General features: G+C 42.0%; 1 protein-coding gene across 1 annotated transcript; it reads left to right on the forward strand.

Moving 5' to 3' along the window:
• The first annotated feature begins 6,563 nt into the window (after positions 1-6,563).
• Positions 6,564-23,570, forward strand: LOC121436309 (killer cell lectin-like receptor subfamily B member 1B allele C). The gene is made up of 6 exons (XM_041636147.1): positions 6,564-6,648; positions 15,076-15,174; positions 15,964-16,065; positions 17,265-17,419; positions 17,760-17,875; positions 23,447-23,570. Exons 1-6 carry the CDS (start codon positions 6,564-6,566, stop codon positions 23,568-23,570), a joined length of 681 nt encoding a protein of 226 aa, XP_041492081.1.
• The last annotated feature ends 542 nt before the right edge of the window (positions 23,571-24,112 follow it).

The following is a 24,112-nucleotide window of genomic DNA, read 5'->3' on the forward strand; positions in this document are numbered from 1 at the left end:
TAATCCCAATGCCTGAGAGGCAGAGACAGGCAGATCTCTGAGAGTTCAAGGACAGCCTGGTCTACAGAGTTATTCCAGGACAAAGATATACAAAGAATATAAAATAAAAGTAAAAATAAACAAAATAGAGTTAAAATAAAGCCGTACAAAGATGGAAAATAAACAGGGAATTTTGATACTGCATGCTATTATGCTCTCTTTGAACTGTTTGAATGCTGAGGAAGGAGCAACAGGTGCCAAGAGATATTTGTTTATAAATGCTACTGAACTAATCCAACATAGATATTTTGAAAATATCTTGACTTCAGAATTTGGATCTAAGATACGATACTTTGGAAAAGAGATTCTTCTTTTGTTTTCACAGAGGATGAAACCCTGTGGATTGCTTCTATCCCAATATGGTATGATGGACTACGCCCTCCTGAAAGGTTGCTGAGAACACCCTCAAAAAATTACTTCACTCAATTGACGACTGAGATGAAACTAGCACACAGGTTATACCATGAAAGACCTAATTAACGAGGCCCCCATTCAGCAGGAAGCAGTTTGGAGAGAAATAACTGTGCCCATATTCCCAAATATTGCTTACAAATGTTCTTTTACATTTAAAGGGGGATATAATAGAGATATGCATAATTTGCATTGGTATGGATTTGACTATTGATATAAATTTAAGGTCAATCTTGTTATATGTATATGTATTTCTGATATTGATTAAGATATTGTAATTATGTAGTTCATGTAAAAATGTAATGTATACAGGTTGTTAATGGATAATCATTAATAATAGTCAAGTTTGTAGTCATGTTAGTTAGATTTTCTAGATGTACATAGATATATTTTAGATAGACATTCTTCATATCTTTCAAAGATTATGAATATGGCATTTTAAATGTTTTAATAACTTAGGGCTTTTCATGACAATGAGACACTCTGCTCCTGGCAGCACCAATCTACTTCGAGAGGAAAATGGGCATCGAAGAGGATCCTTATGGAGTTTGATAGCCATTTGGGCAAGAAACTGCTCTTGCCTGGACTGTTGCATAAAATGGACACAGAGAATCCGCAGAGAGAGGACTACTGAACTTGCCTAAAGGGTGAGATGATCTTTCGGGGTTCCTGATTCATGAAAGAGTCTGTGAGACATTCTGCAGGACACAGCATATAGTAACTGAACTGCCTTTGAATTTTCCTGCTTCATGGAAATGTCTGCTGGATACCATGGGCCTGTAGACCAAAGATGGATGCCCCAAAGGTACAGAGGAACTTTGGGTGACTGTACAGGCAGCGAGATGTCTCTGTCATTTCTAGAGTTTAAAAGTTGCTTATTTCTTGTTTGCTTAGGTAATGTTGTATCTTTCTGGAGTCTTTGATGGAGTTGAAGAATAGTTAGTTATAGTTATAATTTTCCTTAGTTACGATAAAGATAAAATAGATATAAATATTGTAATTTTTACTTGATAACTGTTTTGTTATATGTAATTTTGCTATGTTAAAGTTAAAGCCTTCCTTTTTTTTTAACAGAAAAAGGGGAAATGATGGAGGAAGGTCATTGGTTAAAAAATAAAGAAACTGCCTTGGCCCATTTTATTGGTTAGAACATAGGTGTGTGGAGTAAACAGAACAAAATGCTGGGAGGAAGAGGAAGTGAGCTGAGAGGCCATGTTCCGCTCTCCCGGGCAGACGCACATGATGAAGCAAGCCGCTAGGTCAGACATGGTGAATCTTTCCCAGTAAGACCGGTGCTACACAGTTTATTAGAGATGGGTTGATCGGGATATCAGAATTAGCCAGTAAGGGCTAGAGCTAATGGGCCAAGCACTGTTTAAATGAATACAGTTTCCATGTAATTATTTCAGGGGTAAAGCTAGCTGGGTGGCGGGATGCAGCAGCCTGCCGCTGTTCCTTGTAAAGCTAGCCTGGTGGCGGGAAGCAGCCCGCCACTCTCAACAGAATGGCGCCCAATGAATCATCTAGGTCATTCTTATTAGAGAACATTCTATAGGACCGGGTCTTAGTTTACCTTCTATAGCTGTGATAACGACCATGACCAAAAGCAGCTGCTTGCAGAGGAAGTGGTTTAGCAACCTCACGTGTCCACCATGAAGGCAAGGTAGGCAGGAAGATCTTAAGGCAGGAACCTAGAGGCAGGAGGGGAAGCAGGGACCGTGGAGGAATGCTGCTGAATGGCTTGCTGTTTATCGCTTCTTCCATTTGCTTTTTTAAGTAACCCAGGACCACCTGCTCACAGGTGGCACCAACCCACGGTGTGCTGGGCCCTACTATATCAATCATTAGTAAAGAGAATGTCGCATAGACTTCCTGCCAGTCCAATCTTTTTTTGTTTTGTTTTGTTTTGTTTTGTTTTTCGAGACAGGGTTTCTCTGTAGCTTTGGTGCCTGTCCCGGAACTAGCTCTTGTAGACCAGGCTGGCCTCGAACTCCCAAAGATCCGCCTGCCTCTGCCTCCCGAGTGCTCTGCCTCCCGAGTGCTCTGCCTCCCGAGTGCTGGGATTAAATGTGTGCGCCACCACTGCCTGGCCTGCCAGTCCAGTCTTATGGAGATATTTTCTCAATTGATGTTTCCTCTTCCCAAAAGACTCTTCCGTTCCATGGTGGTGCATACCTTTAATCCCAGCACTCAGGAGGCAGAGGCAGGCGGATCTCTGGGAGTTCGAGGCCAGCCTGGTCTACAGAGCTAGTTCCGGGACAGGCTCCAAAGCCAGAGAGAAACCCTGTCTCGAAAAACCAAAAAAAAAAAAAAAATACAAAAAAAAAAGTTTCACAAAACCTAGCCAGTACACACGGGGTTATACTGTTGTAAGTTGTTTTCCCCAGTGCCTTTTTGGACAGGTTGGTTGGTGCAGCCCAAAATTAACCCCAGGATAGAGTGAATTTTACCTAAGAGGAGAGAAGAAGTGGGAAGACGCAGGAAGAAGCAAGGGTGAGAGGAAGATCATATGGCAAAACAGGAAGCTAGAGTCAAGACTGGAGCCAGGAAGGACTTCCTACCCGGCCTCTTCTTTAACATCCTGCCCCCTCAGTATTGCCACTGAGGACCAAATATTCAGATAGACATGCCAACTTTTTCACACAGCGACAGGATGCTGCCATCCATAAAGTTCACTCTTGAGAAATACACGCCTGAGTCAAAACAAAACAAAACTCAAGCACAAAATATCTCAGCATGTTTATAGTAAGTTTTTGATTATGTGGACGGAGGGCTGCATTCATTCTGAGCTGTCTCAGGGCTCGCTGTGGCCCCTGGGGTGTGCATGCAGGATTGTAAGTAGGTATTCCTGGGTTCACGATGATGGCAGCTGGACCTATGACCATCTGTTTTCTGGGGGGCAGCTTAATACCCTGTGGGAGTGGTCTTGAGCATCTCTGGGGGAGGGATTATCATTTGGGCAGCTTTCTGAGATGCAGCAGGGTTTGGAGAGAGCCAGGGGTGGGGTGGGGTGGGGGCTTGGGGTGGAGCTTCTTCCCGAACATTCCAGACTCTTTGGGTATATGGATGCCAGAGGCTGGGGTGAAGCATCCACCTGAACAGTTATGTTTGACACTTTTAAGTATTATATACACATTGTCATACAAGTATACCTGTTTTCTGTGTGTGCTTGTCACTTAAAATCTACGTACCAGTATTAAAGTAGCCTGTGCTGTTGTGTGTGCTGGAAACATTGTATGACTGTGTTTTTCTCCTTACTGTCCTTTCTTTTTGAAATGAAGACCTCTGGGTTGTCTCTTGTGCTAATAAACCTCTTTCACGTTTTGAATATTTCGGAAGGTCTCAGTTTCTTCTTCATTTTTGCAGAATAATTTTGCTGACTGCAATATTTTAAGTTGAAATGAATTTTCCACAGTTTTGAGACATCATCTGTATGAGTCCATTTGCTGCAGTTACAAAATACTGAGAGCAGAATATCTGTAAAGAAATGCGACTTATCATTTTCTTCCACTTTTTATTAGAAGGCAGTAGGTCTACAGCCAAACAATTTTCCTTGTGACATGTTCACACGTGTGTGTACCATGCTCTGATCCACTGACACCCTGTCACCTTCAACAGTTTCCCCTATTTTCTTCCATCCTTGTTCTCTTCACAAACATTCCATCTTTTGCTTTCATGAAAAGAAGTTTGTTTTGCTTACAGTTTTGAAAAATACCAAGTTCCCTTGACCCCCAGTGAACGTTTCATTGCTGTTGTTGTGGTTTTTCATTCCCCAAAACTGTTAGGTTCTATGCACATATTTCACGTCCTTGTTAGCAAATGATTTTGCTTGTGTGTCGCCTTCCTGTGTCCCTCTACCTGCCCATCTGGGGCGTCCATCGGCTCATTAGTTCCTAGTAGTTGACCAAGCATCTTTAGGATAATTCTGAAAACTCTTGCTGAAGAAGCTCATACATTTGCGATGCTTTAATCTATAAAGTATCCCTTCCTTTCTCTGCTTGGCCATGATTCCCTATTTTTGTTTTGTTCATTTGTTTGTTTTTGTATCTGTTGTAATAGCTGCGGTGGGGCTGCATCCCCAGCACCCTGGCCGCCTGGCTAGCTTATGCTCCGAAATAACAACACACAAACTGTATTATTTTAAACACTGCTTGGCCCATTTCTATCTAGCCTCTTCTAGGCTAATTCTCACATATTGATTTTTTTTTTTTTTTTTTGGTTTTTCGAGACAGGGTTTCTCTGTGGTTTTGGAGCCTGTCCTGGAACTAGCTCTTGTAGACCAGGCTGGTCTCGAACTCACAGAGATCCACCTGCCTCTGCCTCCCGAGAGCTGGGATTAATGGCGTGCGCCACCACGGCCCGGCTCACATATTAATTTAGCCCATTTCTAATCATCTTCATAGCACTGCTAGGTGCACTTACCAGGAAGATTCTAGCCTACGTCCATCCTGGGTCAGAGCTTCATCACGTGTGTAGAGCTGTCGACTCTGAGCTCACTTCCTCTTCCTCCCAGCATTCTGTTCTGTTTACTCCACCCACCTATGTTTTAACCTATGAGGGCCAAGCAGTTTCTTTATTGCCTAACCAATGAAATCCACAAATTGATATATGACACTATATGTATCTATGTAAATTTTTCTGTCATTTTGACATTTGAAATATCACTCATTTTTCCTAGCCTTTTTTAAATTTCAGAGACTTCTGAACCAAGCTCCTGGGAGCTCACAAAGTCTAGATTGACAGCTGTGGAGCCTGCATGGAACTGAACCAGGCACTCTGCATGTGGAAGACAGTTGTATAGTGTGGTCTATCTGAGGGGACCCTGGTAGTGGGACCAGAATCTATCCTTGGTGCATGAGCTAGCTTTTTGGACCCTATTCAATATGGTGGGATGCCTTACTCAGCCTTGAGGCAGGGTGGAGGAGCTTGGTCCTGCCTCAACTTGATGTGTTAGGCTTTGTTGACTCCCCATGGGAGGCCTTACCCTTTGGGAGGAGTGGATGGCTTGTCTACCAGAGATGACAGTATTCTGAGCGAAAGAAATAAATAGAACCACACAAGATGCTCAACTTTGGGAAATCTTGCACACTTGCTGAAATCTTAGGTTTAGATGGATAATGGGACAGAACTCCGTGCCTGGCCTTGGGTGAAATGACTGTCAACAAAGAGTGACAGCTGAGGAGGTTCCACTGAGTCACAATGTGTGCTGTGAGACCCGCACACAGGCTTCACCTCACTTTGTAATCATCAATGGCCTTAGGAAATGAATGTGCTCTCCACGCCATGAGTGTGCACCTGACTCCTGGAACGCACAGCCTGCAGACTGCTGCCATGGTCATGTTACTGTGTGCACCTGCACAATTCCACTCTGACCACAGAAAGTGACTTTAAGGAAATCCTCGCTTTTCTTCTTCTTTTTCACTTGTGATATGAGACTGTCTGATTAGGTGTGGTCCTTGCTCTAAGGCTCTGGGTCTAGAAATCCGTGGAGGAGTTAGCACATCGCATAGACCTGTGTCCTCCTCTCCCTGTCGCTCTGACGGATGAAGTCCTTTCACTCAGGACTGCTCTGAGTGGCACACGCTGCTCCTATCACTGCTCTTCCTCTTGTGTCAGTCACGAGGTTTTCCCACATTCCAGTCTGCAGCTCCACAGCTCCTTTCACAGTGTGGATATTTCAGGAGGATTTCAGAGCTTCAACCGGTGCCAAATAGCACCATAGGCTTTCATGGATAACCCTCAGTCTCATGACAAAGCACAGAATGGCATACATCTGAAGCCTGGGAGTTTAGGAGGAAGGTAATTTTGAATTCAAGATGAATATTTCATCAGAGTTCTGAGGGGATAGCTCATAACAGACAGAGGAAAAAGAACAAAAAAGACCGTCCCAGAAGTATTCTTTCTTTCTTTTTTTTTTTTTTTAAAAGTAAGCTCTGTGAGCAGACAGGCACCACGGTCAGTAACTATGGAGAAACTCTCAGCTACCAGTGTGGGTGGGTGTGGACCCACACAGCAGAGAGTGTGCAGCGGACTTCCTTTTTAGCTCATTTCAACTCACAGACCTTGGAGTCAGTTCCTGTACACAAGTTCACTGTCAAGTCCCCCCACCTACAATGGATGCATCAGTGGTCTACGATAACTTAAACCAAGCCAATACCCAAGAGCCTAAGCAGGCATCCCCTCCAGCTCCTCCCGCAGGTAAGCAGCTTTTCTTCTCTGGCATTTAAATTATCTTCCAGAGTTAAAATTTTCCTCTGAAACCTGTGGGTTTAAGTCACTGCTTTGAAGGAGAGAAGCAGGTCTATGTCTATGTTAGTGTTAAATACTATGGCAGTCTGCCTGCAGAAAACCACAGTTCTGGGAAGGTCATGCATTCCATTTTTATTTGATTAGGCAGCAGGAAACCTGAGCATCACTTCCCCTATTCAGACTTTGTTAAAAATCCTGAAGAAAGAATATTTTACTTACATGAGCAAATTTGTGTTTCTAGAGCTGTTGATGCAATCAGTTGCCAGTTCCGAGTTCACCTACAGTATGTGGACACTGTGGCCCAGCTGTACCTCACAGCAACCTCAATGTCCCTTCACAGTGCAGAGTGTAGATTTATTGGCTAATGTCTCTGTCTCCCAGAAAGGAGGGTAATCTTGGGGAAAAGTCATAGTCAAAACCAAAGACTTGAATTAAATCAAAGGCTGCTGCTGCTGCTGCTAGTGGTGGTGGTGGTGGTGGTGGTGTGTGTGTGTGTGTGTGTGTGTGTGTGTGTATAATTTTATTTAATTTTTTTAAAAGCTGGCTATTTCTATCTTGCAAAGTATAACGATTTTAAATGGATGTACCACACAAGGTACCAATGCCAGTCAGGAATTAACCCTTCAACACTGACTGAAAGTAGCAATCTTGTCTACCAGAGGATTTAGTGATACGAGCTAAAGAAATGGGGAAGGTTGTTCAGATGAAGCACACGACCTGAGGATGGCCGAGATGTAAGAGGCCAGAAGCTCAGGCAGAGAGTCTATAAAATGATGATGATACTTTATTCCGTTCTGCTGGCTAACTGAACCCACTGACATCCGTCTTAAAGCAGTTGCTTTCCAATCTGACGATTCTATGTGTTATGACACGTGGACTTCCAACTCCAGAGCTTCTTGTTAGAACTGTGTACATTGCCAACGCTCTGAGTCAAGAAGAAAGTCTTCGAGTCAGCAAATAAGCTTCATTATAATGTTTACATAGGGTGAACAGAAAGTGGAGGGAATTGCTGTTTTGATAAGTGTAGGGGGAATTCATAGCACCAGTTTTTTTTTTTGTTGTTGTTGTTGTTGAGAAAAAGCAAGTCTTGGTTTTCCCATCATGGCTAGCAAAAGTGGAGGATGAGTGTAAGAAAATGAATATAGAGAAAGATAAGGAGGCTCTTCTTAAACTCTACTGTCTAAGATCCCAAGTCAAGAAGAGTAGGAAAAAAAATGTATCCTAATAAAAAAGACAAGGGGAAAAACCATTATTTTAAACTTCAGTAATCTGGGAATAAAACTGAAGAAAAACAAACAATAGTAGAATAAAAACAGAAAATAGCATTTGAATAGAAAATGTTGATGCAGAAGCATAACTGTGAAACCACTGGGGCCCATTTGGCTAAAGGGTTCACACCATGGTAAATTTGAAGCGCTGTGATTAGATCTGCCAGCAAAAAGAACCGGAAAGGGGGACGTGAGTAGTGACCTATTTTGTTTGTGGTCAAATGGCCAAAGGTTCGTTCTGATGGTTCAATAAATATGTAAAAATGTAATTGAAATTTGTAAAAATGCCTCTGGAGTTTATTTATTCATTCAGAAATAACCAATTACTATGAGACAAACATTGCTCTAGACACCGGGAAAACAGCCATGAAGAAACAGGAAAACATCTTTCTCCCTGTATATGTTATATTACTGTGAAGGTTTAAATCAGTGATATAAACACCTGTGTCAGAGACAGTGCGATTTTGAATGACAGCGAGAAAGCATTTAAGTGGAAATTAAGATTCTTATCGTTAGAGATGGCATCACGTCAATCAGAGTGATCAAAGCAGGCCTTTCTGAGAGATGACGCTGGCCTCAAGTCCTGGAAGTCTCTGGAGACCAAGGCTGAGTATCTGAGAGAGGAGCCTTCTAGGCAGCTGCACCTGCAAATGCAGAGAGAGAACAGGACTGAGATATGGGGAACATGCATGCCCGGTGTGCTGTAGAGATCAAACCAGGAGGAATGGTGACCAGTGGAGAGATTTGGAAGATATTCCATAGGTTCAGATGTTGAGGGGAAAGCCATTGAATGCCTGGAACAGTGGACATGACTTAGCATTCTGTGGTTACCAAAGCAGGTACTGCCACAGAGCCAGTGTTTACAAAGCCTCTTCTGTATGTAACTCCAATAGTAGAACAGATAGTAAGGGGAGCCCGTGGAGCCCAACTCTGAGGATAGGAGGTCTTTAAATTTTGTCATGAATGGATACAGACTTTTTAAAGTCGCCTAAGTGGCTTTTTACCTATAATTAAAACAAAAACAAATAAAAAACCTCACTTTTTGGAAAATGAAAAGGAAGGAAGGAAGGTAGGAAGGGAGGGAGGGAGGAAGAAAGGAAGGAAACAATATTTATTGCCAGTTACCACAGGCCAGATGCTATGCTCAGAAATTTAGAATAATTGTTGCCTACAGTCCTGCCTCCTGTCCAGGACACTCACGACCTGCACAGCAGCGGTGGTCAGCCACTGGCCGTATCCTCAAGCCTAACACACTGCTTCCTTCCGTGACAGTTCCGTCACCTCTCTCCATACAGCCCTGCTCACTGTCCACTGCAGGTTGCTTCCAGACCTCTGCATGCATGCTGGTCTCTTACACAAAATGTAGTCCTATAAGTAACCTGCTTGCATATTGCTGTGTGCTTCAGGTAATCTGTAGATACTGACGGCACCGAGGATGCTTTCAGAGCCATGGGAATGGCTGCTGTGGAGTATTTGTTAGAGACTAAACATGGAGAAAGGAAGTGTGCTTTCCACACAGAAGCAGCCTTCTGTATGTGACAATCTGCCATCTGTAGCTAATTGGGTCTACAGATACTACACCACACACATGTTAGACTGTCCGTGTCTCTTCTGGAACGCCTTTGTGTTGTGTTACGAGCAGCAGGGCTGCGTCCCTGGCATGCGGCCGCCCGCATGGCTAGCTTTACCCGAAATAATTACACGGAAACTGTATTCTTTTAAACACTGCCTGACCCATTAGTTTCAGTTTCTTATTGGCTAGCTTTTACATATTGATCTAACCCATTTCTATTAATCTGTGTAGCCCACGAGCTGGCTTACCAGGAATGATCTTAACCTGCGTCTGTCTGGAGTGGGAGAATCATGGCGACTCCCCGACTCAGCTTCTTTCTCCCAGCATTCCGTTCTGTTTACTCCGCCTACCTAAGGGTTGGCCTATCAAATGGGTCTAGGCAGTTTCTTTATTAATAAGAAATTACTCCCACATCATTTCCCCTTTTTCTGTTTAAACAAAAAAGAAAGGCTTTAACTTTAACATAGTAAAATTACATATAGCAAAACAGTTATCAAGCAAGAATTACAGTTACAATATTTATATCTATTTTATCTTTTATCATAACTAAGGAAAACTATAACTATCTATTCATTCTTCAACTCCATCAAAGACTCCAGAAGGATATAATACTACCTAAGTAAACAAGAAATAAGAAAACTCTAGAAATGACAGAGATATCTTGCTGCCTGGACAGTCACCCAAAGTTCTTTTGTATGGTTGGGGCATCCATCTTCAGCCTTCAGGCCCATAGTATCCTTTAGGCAAGTTCAGCAGTCCTCTCTCTGCGGGTTCTCTGTGTCCATTTTATGCAACAGTCCAGGCAAGAGCAGTTTCTTGCCCAAATGGCTATCCAACTCCATAAGGATCCTCTTCGATGCCCATCTTCCTCTCGAAGTAGATTGGTGCCACCAGGAGCAGATATGTCTCATTGTCATGAAAAGTCCTAAGTTATTAAAATATTTTAAATGCCATATTCTGTAGCCTTTGAGAGATATGAAGAATGCCTATCTGAAATATATCTCTATATATCTAGAAAATCTAAGTAACATGACTACAAACTTGACTATTATGATTATCCATCAACAACCTATATTTCCTAATTATACATTACATTTTAAAAATGAACTACACAATCACACCTTATTCAAGATCAAAAATACATATACATATAACAAAATTGACCTTAAAACCCATACCAATGCAAATTATTCATACCTATATCATATCCCCCTTTAAATGTAAAAGAACATTTATAAACAATATTTTGGGAACATGGGCGCAGTTTTTTCTCTCCAAACTGCTTCCTGCTGAATGGGGGCGCTGTTAATCAGATCGTTTAGGGTGTAACCTGTGTGTCAGGTTCATCTCAGTTGGCAGTTGAGTGAAGTAATTTTGTGAAGATGTTCACAGCAACTTTTCGGGAGGTCGTGGTCTATCATACCAAATTGGGATAGAAGAAATCCACAGGGTCTGGTCCTCTGTGAAAACAAAAGAAGACCCTTTCCAAAGTATCATATCCTTAGACCCAAATTTTGAAATCGTAATACCTTTATATCCATTATGGTTTAGCTTGGCAGCCCATGTAATGAAATGTCTGTCTGTACTTAGCTCCTTTACAGTCAAAAATTTTAAAGAAAACAGAATGTACATAATCCAGACTCTCTGTGAATTTTCCATTTTTACGTGGCTTATTTTTCTTTATTTCTTTTAATCTCTTAACTATCTGTACTCTGTCTCTTTAAAGACTTTACCCTTTTTTAAAGACATTTACTTTATTCTCTATATTCTTATTCTTCTCTCTCTCAAGCCTATGTACATTCATCCAACACTGTGATCCACTGAGGTCTGTTATGTCTGAATCTGTTTTATTGTGAATCTGTAATATTTTTACTATCCAGGAGCATTTCTTAAAATGTTAAGCACTTCTTAAAAACTTAAGTTGCACCATGTACAGGTAATACGGTACCACCTGTGTCCTGCCCAGTCTAAACCTTAACTGTGCTGTTATTATGGTAATTACGGTAGTTTCTGCCAACCAGCACAGTTCAGCAAGGAGCAGCCTCTCCTGCCTCAGATCCATTTGGTGCCCCTGAGCTGTGCACAGTTCCAGGCACACAGCAAGTCCTCATTGGAGCCGCACTCAGCAGTTTAATTTTGAGACTGAGCATGCAGCACAGAAACTCTTTTTATCCAAGTTACAACCAAATCTGACACGCAGAGCACTGCGCAGTCTGAAAACACGTCTCTTCCACCATGCTCTTCCGCCTGCCTAAGCCTGATTCTGCCATCTGCCCAGGTGCAGGCGGGGAGCGCTGAGAGCACTCTCCTTCCGATCCCAAGCGGGAACACAAACATCCAGTCCCATAAAATCCATTGAAATGCTTTAAAGCCAGAGTTTGCACTGGCGGCACAGTCCCAAGAAGCCGCACTTTAAAATGACGCAGCTTTTTTTTCTGCTGCTGTTGCCGAATCAGGAAATCTCTCTACAGCACGCCACCAACAAACAGCAAAAATCTGTGTTAAAGTCTCTCTCCCTTATTTTTAAGCCTTCTCAGGTTTTTAAGTGGATTTAGTCCATCACGTCGGGCGCCATTCTGTTGTGTTACGAGCAGCAGGGCTGCGTCCCTGGCATGCGGCCGCCCGCATGGCTAGCTTTACCCGAAATAATTACACGGAAACTGTATTCTTTTAAACACTGCCTGACCCATTAGTTTCAGTTTCTTATTGGCTAGCTTTTACATATTGATCTAACCCATTTCTATTAATCTGTGTAGCCCACGAGCTGGCTTACCAGGAATGATCTTAACCTGCGTCTGTCTGGAGTGGGAGAATCATGGCGACTCCCCGACTCAGCTTCTTTCTCCCAGCATTCCGTTCTGTTTACTCCGCCTACCTAAGGGTTGGCCTATCAAATGGGTCTAGGCAGTTTCTTTATTAATAAGAAATTACTCCCACATCACCTTTGTTCTTCTTTCCCTCTCCACCCCTTCCTATTATTCTTTCTCCAGAGGAAAACTTGAAAAGGAACTAACTCATCTAAGTGATTGTCCTGTCTCAATGCTGTTCTAGAGACTAAAGACACTTGGTCCTTGTCTTCAGTCTGGGTTAAACTGTTCAGTTGTCTGGGATAATGTAAAAAAAAATTAAAATGTATCTAGAAGAGGTAGAATTGGATATAAAAACAATTCTGGAAAAATACAATGAATAATAAAAGACAATATAATATATAACAGCACATCTGAGTTTAAAAATTTAACATGAACTCAAAACATGTATTCATTTACAGTAAGATGAAGATTACATTTACATTTGATTATATTCAATTACATTAAAATTTAGAAAAATATAAAGCCAACAGGAAATATATATAAATCATGAATCAACAGGTATTTTGAAAAATAAGGAAACCTTAGGCAGGTATGTGGTTCATAACTATGATACCAACCAGAACCTGGGAGGTGGAGGCAGAAGATCAGGAGTTGAAGACCAGTCTCAACCACACAGAGTTAGAGGTCAACCTGGACGACAGGAAACTCTGTCTCAAAAAGGGAACAAAGTACAGCAAACAAGGCAACTAGGAAAGTTTTCTTAGAATTTATAAGAACATTATAAATGTAGATGCTAGAGATAAAATAAGAGCAATCTGATGTTTTAATAAATTAGAGTGATAGAAGCTAGGTAATGGTTCTCCACAGTATTTTCATAAAGAAACCAAAATGATTGTTACTACGTTTCATATGACACCCATGCTTTTAAAGTTGTCTAAAGTCAAAATAAACTGTCCAAATCATGAAACTTTATGAACACATTTATAACTTGATGTATTTGAACTTCTGATATACATAAGATATTTATTGTGTAGTAACTGCTATGGTCACCAAGAAAAGCACAGATACAGGACCTGGTATTTCACCAAGGCAGTATTGTAGATGCATGTGTTATAGCACAGAACCCCCTTAATCAACCATTTCAATCTGGTGCACTTTCATAATTTGCAGTCAACAAGTTGATAAATATTAATCCAATGATTGAATAGAAAATTCCAGGAAGAAGTAACTCTGTGTCTTGAGCTGGACATTGTTGTGAAGAGTAGAGTGAGCTCTCCTACCGTCTTGTCAAGGCATGAGTCACTCCGAAGCACCTTTGTCACGGCTATTCTTGGTTGTCAACTTTTATCTGGAGTGAACTAATCCAGAAATAAGGTAACGTTTGCGATCCAGATGTTAGGGCAGGAAGATATCTGGCCTTTAAGACTGGATGACACACGCCTTTAAATCAGACCTGGAGAGTGGAAGGCACACCTTTGATCTGGGCCACACCTTCTGTTGGAAGCCCATGGAGGGGCAATGGAAGAAGGAAGGGTGGGGGAAGGGTTGCTTCACCTGCTTGCCCTCACCCCCATCAGCACATTCCTTCATCTCCTTCTTCGAGATCCCAGCAGAGCAGCTGAGACACCAGCCTTGCAGGACTCAGCAGCTACTAGAGTCGAGCTCTCCATTCATAGCCATTGTTGGGCTGCAGCCTGAAAGTCCTCCCAGTGAATTCATATATATCTGGAGAGAGAGAGATTCATTCTGTAAATTCTGTGACTTAGATAACCCTGACTAATATAGCCTGCCAATATAGGCTTGTGCTCAAATACCTCTCATTTTACTGAATAGTGGCTTCAAGTTGTGAACTCTCTGAACGCTGGCAATACTCCTGTGTCAAAGGGAAGCCACACTTGCTTCCTCTACATGAAAAGGTGGAAACACTCCATTTAAGGAAAGGGAAAAAGAGAAATATAAAAACAGATTTTGCTAGTAGATACCAAGCTATGAAAGTCACAGCCACACTTATGCCTGCACTCAGTTAAGACGGGAAACTTAACACATGTTTGCATGTGTGAAGCAATATTCATAGAGATGGCTTCTAACCACAGCTCAGCTCTCCATGAAGAGTTGGAGAGCTCAACCTGTGCAGATAAGTGGAGAATAATGTAGTTAAAATCCTGGAAACAACACGGTGGCCAAGGCCACTGTGGTCTGCTTAGAGTTCCAGACCAGCCAGGGCAGCATACTGAAACTCTGTCCAGAACAAACAAACCGGTTGCACAGGTGCCTAAACTTTATTCCAAGATGGAGAAGATCATTACAGACAACAGTGAAGCAGGCCCCATGTTAAATAATAGAATTGCTATACATCACCAGCGCCAAAGGTGGTACTTAGCACAAAACTGAGGTGTGTGTGTGTGTGTGTGTGTGTGTGTACCTCCTATAAACGAAGATACTCCTTCTTGGAGGAATTGCTGGCTCATTACCATAGCAGAATACGTACTTTACTTTTGTACAGCATCCACTCAACAATTTTCAAGACATCTTCTCCATCGTCAAGTTTGACCTTCCTAAAACCCATTTGACCCAACTGTGGAATTCCTTACTAAGGAGGCTAAGAAAGGCTCTTTTCTGTACCCCAGCCTCAATGTGAATCCAATTGTCCATGTTAATCAAGCTACCTCATTCATTCCAAATGCTCTCAACTAGATTAAAAGTGTGTTTTTCTTTAACTTCTCAGACAGCTGCTGGTGCCCACGCTGGCATCGGTTGGCTCTGAAACTTGGCTGTCTATGGCTGATCCTTCTTGTCCTGATTGTGGTTAAACTCAGTATCTTAGGTAAGTGAGACAAATGTTTTTACCTTAGAATTCTCTCTCTAGCCTGGCAGTGGTGATGCACAATTTTAATCCCAGCATTCTGGAGGGAGAGGCAGGCATATCTCTGTGAGTTCATAGGCCAGCCTGATCTACACAGCGAGTGCCAGGACAGCTAAGGCTACACAGAGAAACCATGCCTTGAAAAACAAAACAAAACAAAATCTTCCTCTAGTTTCACCGTAAGTATTTTGGCTTCTTCACATGAGCTGGCCACCCTGAGCCTGGGGGAGGAACAATGACGGGCAGTTGCAGGACAATATCCCCTGTTGTATTTCTCCTGGTTTGGAGAATCACGATGGGGATGACGCATGTGCACCTAGAACTCTAAAATAGATCACAAGTGTGACAAGATAACAATAACAATGAAAACCACAATGCCTACATATGAGTTTATTAGATGTCTGCCGAACTTCAGAAGACAGCCAGCAACCTTATGCTAGGTGCGGGTGTGAGCATCCTCACTCCACAGGGGCGAAGTCGGAGGTGCGAGAGAAGCATGCGCGTCAGCAATGCCCTTAGATGTGGTGTAACCAACAGCAGTGTGAACCCATTTGTTCTGTGCTCTTCTGGTTCTCTGTTCACTCTGTCTCCAAAGTGGTCCCCTGTTAACATGTCGCTAATACATTGTTCTTGTCCATACTCAAGCTTGTTGGGTTGACTTCGTTTCCTGAAGCGATAGATACAATATCCATTCTATTGTATGTAGAATGTACATTTCACCTTCTTCCTGTGTTTTCTATCTACCGCTAGTACAAAAAACACCAGTAGGAAAAGGCATTCAAGAGAACAAGACGAAAGCAACAGTCGAAAAATGCAATGTGAACGTTTCAGAGAGCAGTACGAAGGCAACAGGTAATTTTGATATCCTGATTTTGATCAATATCACATTACCTTTCATCAAGGCTCACATCATGGGTCTTATGTTTGATAAAACGGAAGCATAAAAAAGTTAAGAACTTGTCAAAAGTCATGTGACTGGTAAGTGATGCCGTTGGAAACTGAAGATATGTGATCTTAAAATCTAGCTCTTGTCTTCCTGACCATGCTGCCTCAGCCTGATAGCACAGTTGGTTACTACAGATGAACAACAACTTAAAAAATTAAATATGGAGCTTAAGAGACAGCTCAGTGGTTAAGAGTGTTTTTGTGCAAGCATGGAGACTGTAATTACAGCTTCAGCCTCCATGTAATGAACACACCAGGATAGTCACTGAGATCTTCCTGTTTCCAGTTTTGAAGAAGAAAAATATTAGTTTCATATTCAATAAGAGACTCTACTTCTAAAGAATAGGTGTAGAATGATAGAGCAGAGATCTTACATCCTTCTCTCGTTTCCGCACATGCATAGGCACATGTACTTGTACGCACATATATGTAAAACACACACAGAGAGACACAGACGCGGAAAACAAAAAAAAATAGTTTGATTTACAGGATTCTTTAGAGCCAGTGTTCTAATGCTGTGCAGAGACGCCATGACCATGACAACATTGGTAAAATAAAGCATTTACTTGGTGCTTGCGTACAGTTTCAGAGGTTTAGTCCATTGTCATCACAGTGGGGAGCACGGCAGCATGTAGGCAGACATGATGCTAGAGAAGTAGCTGCACTTCTATATCTGGATCTGCAGGCATAAAGGTGAGATTGACTCTGGGACTGGTTTGGGCTTTTGAAACCCCAAACCCCACCCCCATGACACACTTCCTCCAACAAGGCCACACCTCCTAAAGTAGTACCACTCCCTGACAACTAAGCATTCAAATATATCAGCCTACGGGGACCTTTCTTATTTAAACCACTACAATGAATATTTGGTTGTTTTAATCAAAATTTCATATAGTTAACCTTGTCTGAAGTTAATTAAAAGAAACAAAAATAAAATAAATTCTGTGTCATTTATATTTCTTTGATGTGCCATTAACAGTGATTTTGTCCCAGCACATGTTACTGTGTGTGTAAAAGTGTGTGTTAGCAAAGCAACTACTGTGTGTAATTGGCTGTGGTGCAGCACAGACAGGGTAGAAATTCATCATGTCTGCTCCTCACTTCAGAGAGTCCAGTTCAGCTAACATGCCCCTCTGGCTGGCTGCCACACCGAGAGAAATGCATACAGTTTTCTCAAGAGACCGGTGTTTGGAAGGACGGTCTATCTAACTGCACTAGAAAAGGAGCCACTTTGCTGCTCATTCAAGACCAAGAAGAACTGGTGAGTTGTTCTATAAAATAGAGATGTTAGCACATCTCTGAAGCTGCACCAGCGTCTCCTGATTTAACAGATCTTCCACACAAAGGCAGTGGAGACTTTACATTATGGGAGCTCATAGCCTGAGAGACTAGAGGGACATGTGAGCCAGTAACTGCATATGTAAGGTGGGTGTCCTAGAATCGTAAATGCTGGGCACAGATTCCTCAAGGGAGGAAGAATGAACTGTGCTGAGGACTCAGGACGGACTCAGGTGACACTTGACCTAGGTGTCGGGAGGCTGTGGAATATGAGTCACAGCACACAGGCTCAGGTTAAGTCCTCTCCTCTGTTTTGATTGTAGAGATTCGTAAAGGACTCGTTAAAGATAAGAGGACATTTATTTTGGATTGGACTAAATTATTCCATGTCAGAGAAGCACTGGAGATGGATAAACGGCTCCACTTTAAGTTCTGATGTGTGAGTATTGGAGGAGCTCACTCGAATGTTCATTTCAGGCCATCTTATAGTAGGGCTCTAACACTGATACCAAAGATTAGAGATGTTCAGAACAGTCTGAAAGTACAATTCCAAAAATGACTGAAAATTTCCATGTATAAGCAGTTATCAGCCTTTTATAAAGTCATGTGTATGCATATATATATGAGATGGAGTTTTAAGGCCAGGAAGCAGACTTACTCCTTCGAAAAACAGCTGCTTAGAACCTCAGCACACATTGCTCTTTCTTTTACCTTCTATCCTTTTCTACACTTTCATGGAATGTCTTAAGCAGCACATTAGCTATTTGCTACTTGGTGTCTTGTTTTCTTGTGGTGTGAGATTGTCTACACAGTCACAAACGCAATAAAAGAGCTGATGATTCATAGTTAGGTTATTTATTTTAGAAAAATGCATGGTTATTGGTATAACAAGGAGCAATGTGTCCCTGCTTCAGATGTGGTAGGAGCGGAGAGAATGGAGCCAATAAATGAGGTGGACTAAAGCCTCGTGCAGCAGCCGGCTTTCTACAGGGCAGCAGCCATCTGTACTCTGAGGGTTGAGACAGTTCACATGAGCGAAGTTCACAGGCTTTAGCTGTACACAATAACAAAGACAAGCCGAGCATGACAAACATGCTCTTCCAGAGATGCACACAGAGGACAGCTTGAATATTATTGATTACCAATAGTAAGTACTAATAAGTAATCTGAAATAAGCCCACTCCTTTCTGTTGTGCCTGGAGGAGCGAGAAAATGCATTCCAATCACATTTCCTTGTTTGGAAGGAACTGAGTCACAAGACTCTTGTCCTGTTCTCTTGGAGTGTTCCCTCAATCCTTCAGACTTCTCCTTACTTGAGTCCATTCCTGGACCATGTCCCCAAATCAACGTATTTATGTTTTTCATAAGCAAAAGCAGGCAGGGTTCAATCAAATTTCGGCACAGAGCTTTCAATGATTTTTTTCTTCAGAAGAAATGATGTTGAGAATCATATTTTAGTAATTATGCTAGTGAGTTTTATTTTATACCAACTTGACACAAGCTAGAGTCATCTAAGAGGTGGATCTGAGAACATTCATGGAGAAAATGCTTCCATAAAATCAGGTTGTAGGAAAGCCTGTAGGACATTTTCCTAATTAGTAATGTAAGGCCTAGTTCATTGTGGGTGGTGTCACCCCTGGCCTGGAGGTCCTGGGTTCTATAAGAAGCAGACTAAGAGAGTCACAGTGAGCAAGTGAGTAGGCAGCACCCCTCCATGGCCTCTGCATTAGCTCCTGTCTTTTGCTCCTGCCTTGCTTAGTTCCTGCTCTAACTTAGCCTCAGTATCTATCAGTGAAACAAACTCTTTTCTTCATAAGCTACTTTGGGTCATATTTTTTCATCACAGTAATGGTAGCCTTAGCTAAGACACATATCTTTTTTTTTTAACTTTCTTTTTGTTTTATTGAGAAAAAAAAACAATTTCTGCCTCCTCCCAGCCTCCCACTCCTCCCCCCCACTCCTCTCCCTCGCCCCCCACTCCTCTCCCCCTCCCTCTCAAGTCTGAAGAACAGTCAGGGTTCCTTGCCCTGTGGGAGCTCACCAAGGCCAGCTGGACTGTGACTGAAAAAGCAGGGGATAAAACCAGACTCTCTGAATATGGCGGACAATGAGGGCTCCTGAGAAGCCAAGGACAATGGCACTGGGTTTTGATCCTACTTCATGTTCTGGCTGTGTGGGAGCTTACCCAGTTTGGATGTTCACCTTCCAAGACCAGGATGGGGGGGGGGGAGGACTTAAGACACAAATCTTGAGTAAATTTATGCACATTGCACAAGTCAATATTAAAATATTCCTTTTAATCATTTAGAATAAAAGGTACAAGTTTAAACAATGAAGCATATGTAGGCTTATTTGTAATATACTGATAACATATTAGGTATAGAGACTGTTAAATAGAGAAAATTTACCTTGAGAGTAAAGGATGACAGTATACAGGACCACATTTTGAATTTTTTTTTCAGTGAATGAGGTGTTAAAAGTGAGGATTATTTGAAAACAAGTGTTTTGTTCTAGAATATATTTATGAAAACAAAATATACATATTCAATTTCATAAAATCTATCCTGATTTTTCCTAATGCTTTCTCAGTGTCTTACTTAGAGTTACTATTGCTGTGGTGAAAAGCGAGTTGAAGAAAGGGTTTATTTCCTCGATGTTCATCAGTAATGGAGTAAGGACGGGCACCTGAAACAGGGCAGGAACCTGGAAGCAGGAGCCAATGCAGGGGACATGGAAGTATACTGCTTACTGACTTGTGCCTCATGGCTTTCTCAGCCTGCTTTCTTATAGAACCCAGAACCACCAGCCCAGGGGTATCCCTACCCACAATGATCTGGACCCTCCCATGTCAATCACTAATTAAGACAATGTCCCTCAGGCTTGTCTGCAGCCCTGTCTTATGGAGGCATCTTCTTATTGAGGTTTCCTCCTCTCAGATGACTCAGTGGTGTCAAATTAGCATAAATCTGTGACACTGAAGACTATTTTCAACATAGTACCTATAAAGAAATAAAACTATTTGATGTTAACTTGTACTTTTCATATAAAGCAAGGTTTGAATTATGAGGTGTTCCTTACTAATTTCATCCAAATATTTAGGAAATTTGCGTTGTTCTTTCATGTATTATTTCCCTCTATCTCTTCTACTAAAACTCTTCTTATTCCCAACAAACTCCTCAAATTACTCTCCTACTGTGTGTGTGTGCATATGTGTATGTGTGTATGTGTGTGTGTGTGTGTGTGTGAGAGAGAGAGAGAGAGAGAGAGAGAGAGAGTGAGAGAGAGAGAGAGAGAGAGAGAGAGAGAGAGAGAGAGATGGTTATGTGACATTATTTCTGTGGAGATGTGAATAAATGTCTACTGACCCCAGATAGGGAACCAATGACAGATCAAAATAATAATACTACCCAGTGACAATAACAATACTACAGTGAGTTAATTGGAATTACTTGTAAGAGTATGAATGAGGGAGTGTTTACAGAACATAAATGACATAAAGGCAGAAGATAACTGAAAACTCTCCCCAAATTGGTGACAACACATCAGAGCTGGAACCTTCAGGCTCTCTGCAGAGCTTGTAGGCAGTTCAACTAGTGAGACAACTTCTTCTCACCAGTCCTTACTGTTCATATAACCTTTGGGTATAAAACGTTTCCTGCGTCTGATCAGTTTCAGGAGCTTGTTAAGATTTGTGAGTTGTTTATTTTCTGAGTTTTAGGAAACTTCCCTTTAGAACTTTCTGAATCTGAATGAGTTTCCCTCCAGGATGGAATTTTTCATTTCAGAGGAAATTGCTATACAACTGTGTGTTTGTGTTTGTGTGTGTGTGTGTGTGTGTGAGAGAGAGAGAGAGAGAGAGAGAGAGAGAGAGAGAGAGAAAGAATGAGAGAGAAAAAGAATGAGAGAGAGAATGAGACAGAGACACAGAGAGACTAATAGAGACAGACAGAGAAAGTGTGTGTGTGTGTGTGTGTGTGTGTGTGTGTGTGTGTGATCCATTGAGTTTATTTTGCTTGCTTGCATGAAATGAACTGGGGGTTAGTCCCTGAAGTATAGGCAAATGAATAACGGCTATGTCATTGAAGAAATTTACATCTCCTCATCCAGCAATTAACTGCCTGTATGCTCAGTCTGGGGTCTCAGATCTCCCTTTCTACCTGTGATGGAAAGTTTGCCATCCAGTCCCAGTCCGTGCAGGTCTTGTGCAGGGAATCATAGCAGCAGTGGCTTCATGAGTGCATCAGCCACATCAAGTTCAGATGACACTTTCATGGACATCATCCCCATCCTCTGGCTCTTACATTCTTTCTGCCCCTTTCCATGACGTTCCCTGTCCCACTTAGGGCTGAGCACTCAGTGATCACTTCCAATTGTCAAATCACTTCTTATTGCAAAAAGAAGTTTCTGTGCTAAAGACTGAGAGCAGCAATAATCTGCAATAAAACTTATGTATTTGGAAGGCAACTGAAATATATTTGTCTAGCAATGCAACAGCAGTGTGTTCCCATATGGGTTTGACCATACTTGCAGTACAAGCATGAATTCCATCCTGTTGAATGAACCTCAAATCCAATCAGAACAGAGAGTGGTTGGTTACTTCCATAATAGAATTGCCACTATTGCTCCAGTGGTTTAAGCAGGTTGTTATTGTAGTCTGTGGGATCCACAGCTAAGTTGAACATTGATGACTCTTCTTACCTAGAAGCTTGCATAACACTTGTGTGTATGCGTTTGCGTGCACACACACACATATGCATGTATGTGATGTAACATGCTTTTTTATTGTGATTCACAGTGATAATAAAATTGTAAGGCACATGGAGAGTATGGATTAAGCTCAGTCCATCTGTCATTTTTACTCTGAGTGTAAAATGATGCTTTGATTATATGACAGCCATCCGGTAAGCCCCGAGCCTGCTGAGCTACAGCAGAAAGAGCATTGGTTAAGCCCTGCTTTTGTTTTAGCTTCGACCCTTGTTTTCAGATAGGGAAAAAGTAACCATTTTCCCTGAACGATTATTTGAGGAATTAATAAAATAATGTTAGAGGTCTCCCAAGGCCTGGTAAGTGAAGGCCTAGGAAGCCTCAGTGACATTTCGAACAGATCAGTCCTAAGGAAATCATCTTTAAAACTGAATAAAACCCAGAAGCATGGAAGAAATAAGACAAAGGAACCTTTACAGTGGAAGTGAGTTTATGGTATGACTGGCATCCAAGCACCTGGGTGAGAGCGATTTCTCTCTCAGACCCAAAGGGCTCCATGAAGAAATGACCAAAGGAAATAGGGCATCTAGGAGGAAGTCCCGCCCACTATCACACCCCTCCTTCTGTTTACCATAAATCAGTGCATTTTGAACTCATCTCGTCCCTACAGTTAACTCTAATTTTACCTGCACTGTGTTTGAATTCTTGTTTTGTTCACACCAGCAGTGTACCATGGGAGCCACGGGAGCCATGTATGACTACTAAATTAAATACTCCCAGGGATAAAGGGACCACTGCCGTCACACAGCCTTAGCCTCTTCCCTCTGTGGATGCTGAGAGTCTGTAGAGCCACTAAGCACCGCTGTGTTTATCTGTTGTCACATGTTCATGTGTACATGAGCTCCTTCCCCAAGCATTGGCGGGTTATAACCTATATATTTAGGAGATCGAAGCTCAGCAAATTGAACTCAGCAACTGTTTTCCTTGCATGAGATGTTAGCAGTAGAATAAGATTCAATTGTGTTTCCAAACCTTCTCCTTTGTTATATCAGATGAATGTTATTTATTTATTTATTTATTTCTGCAAGAATTCTTCTCCAGTAGTAAGTAAAATTGAAAATTATGCTGGAGATTTGTTCCCACAAACCTTTATCTTTAATGTTGGTATATGTTGTTACTCTAGGTTTACTATAAGTAAGAACTATGTATTTTACAGTTCTTAGAAGTCCAGTGCAAAGCATGGCCAACTCAAGATAATTATGAGAAAATCCTAAACACTAAGAGTGGCTGTTCTCTTCCTACTCAGATTGAACATCATAGGCGATGCTGTAAGAAACAGCTGTGTTGCCATCTCAAAGGACAAATCGGTTTCTGAAAGCTGTGATTCAGAAAAGAAGTGGATCTGCCAGAAGAAACTAAAACATCTCTGAAAACACATGTAATGACTCCTGCCTGCGAATCCCGTCTCGATTACTTTATCATACAGATCTCTGCCCTCCCTCTATCTAGGCTGCGGGCCCTCCCAGTGTACAGCAAATTGCTGTGATTCTTCCAGATGCCCCTGTCTGGTTTCTTTATTCTGTAAAGGGGACAAGATGGTGATTTGCCATTCTAAGAGAGTTGTTCTGTGGAAAGAAGCCCAGGCAAGCTGAGGGACACTGGATTCTAACCCTGGAGTCTGTGTGACCTTCGCTGGTCTCTGTTCCTGAGATAGCCTGCAGAAAACTGCAGTCCTCTTCTCTCCATCCCCTCGCACCAAGCACACACTGATTAAAGCCTTTGCTCTTGCCTGACTCCAGAAGCCATGGTTAAGGGGTTGGGGAAAGGCGTCACAGTGGTTTGAATGACACCTACAAAAGCTTAGGTAAACTGAGCTCTGGTCATATGACGTCCCCACCAGGACATGATGCACCAGCAGACCCTGGGCCATGCTGGCATCTTGGCGTTGGGTTTCAAGCTCCAGAACTGGCAG

Source organism: Microtus oregoni, unplaced genomic scaffold (genome assembly GCF_018167655.1).
Source record: "Microtus oregoni isolate MIOR12 unplaced genomic scaffold, Mior012 000002F_ref0000024, whole genome shotgun sequence".
Classification (NCBI taxonomy): Eukaryota; Metazoa; Chordata; class Mammalia; order Rodentia; family Cricetidae; genus Microtus; species Microtus oregoni.

Coding starts and splice junctions, on each gene's coding strand:
- LOC121436309 (XM_041636147.1), top strand. CDS start 6,564: ATGGATGCATCAGTGGTCTACGATAACTTAAACCAAGCCAATACCCAA. Junction 6,649..15,075: donor CCCTCCAGCTCCTCCCGCAG/GTAAGCAGCTTT, acceptor TTAACTTCTCAG/ACAGCTGCTGGTGCCCACGC. Junction 15,175..15,963: donor GGTTAAACTCAGTATCTTAG/GTAAGTGAGACA, acceptor ATCTACCGCTAG/TACAAAAAACACCAGTAGGA.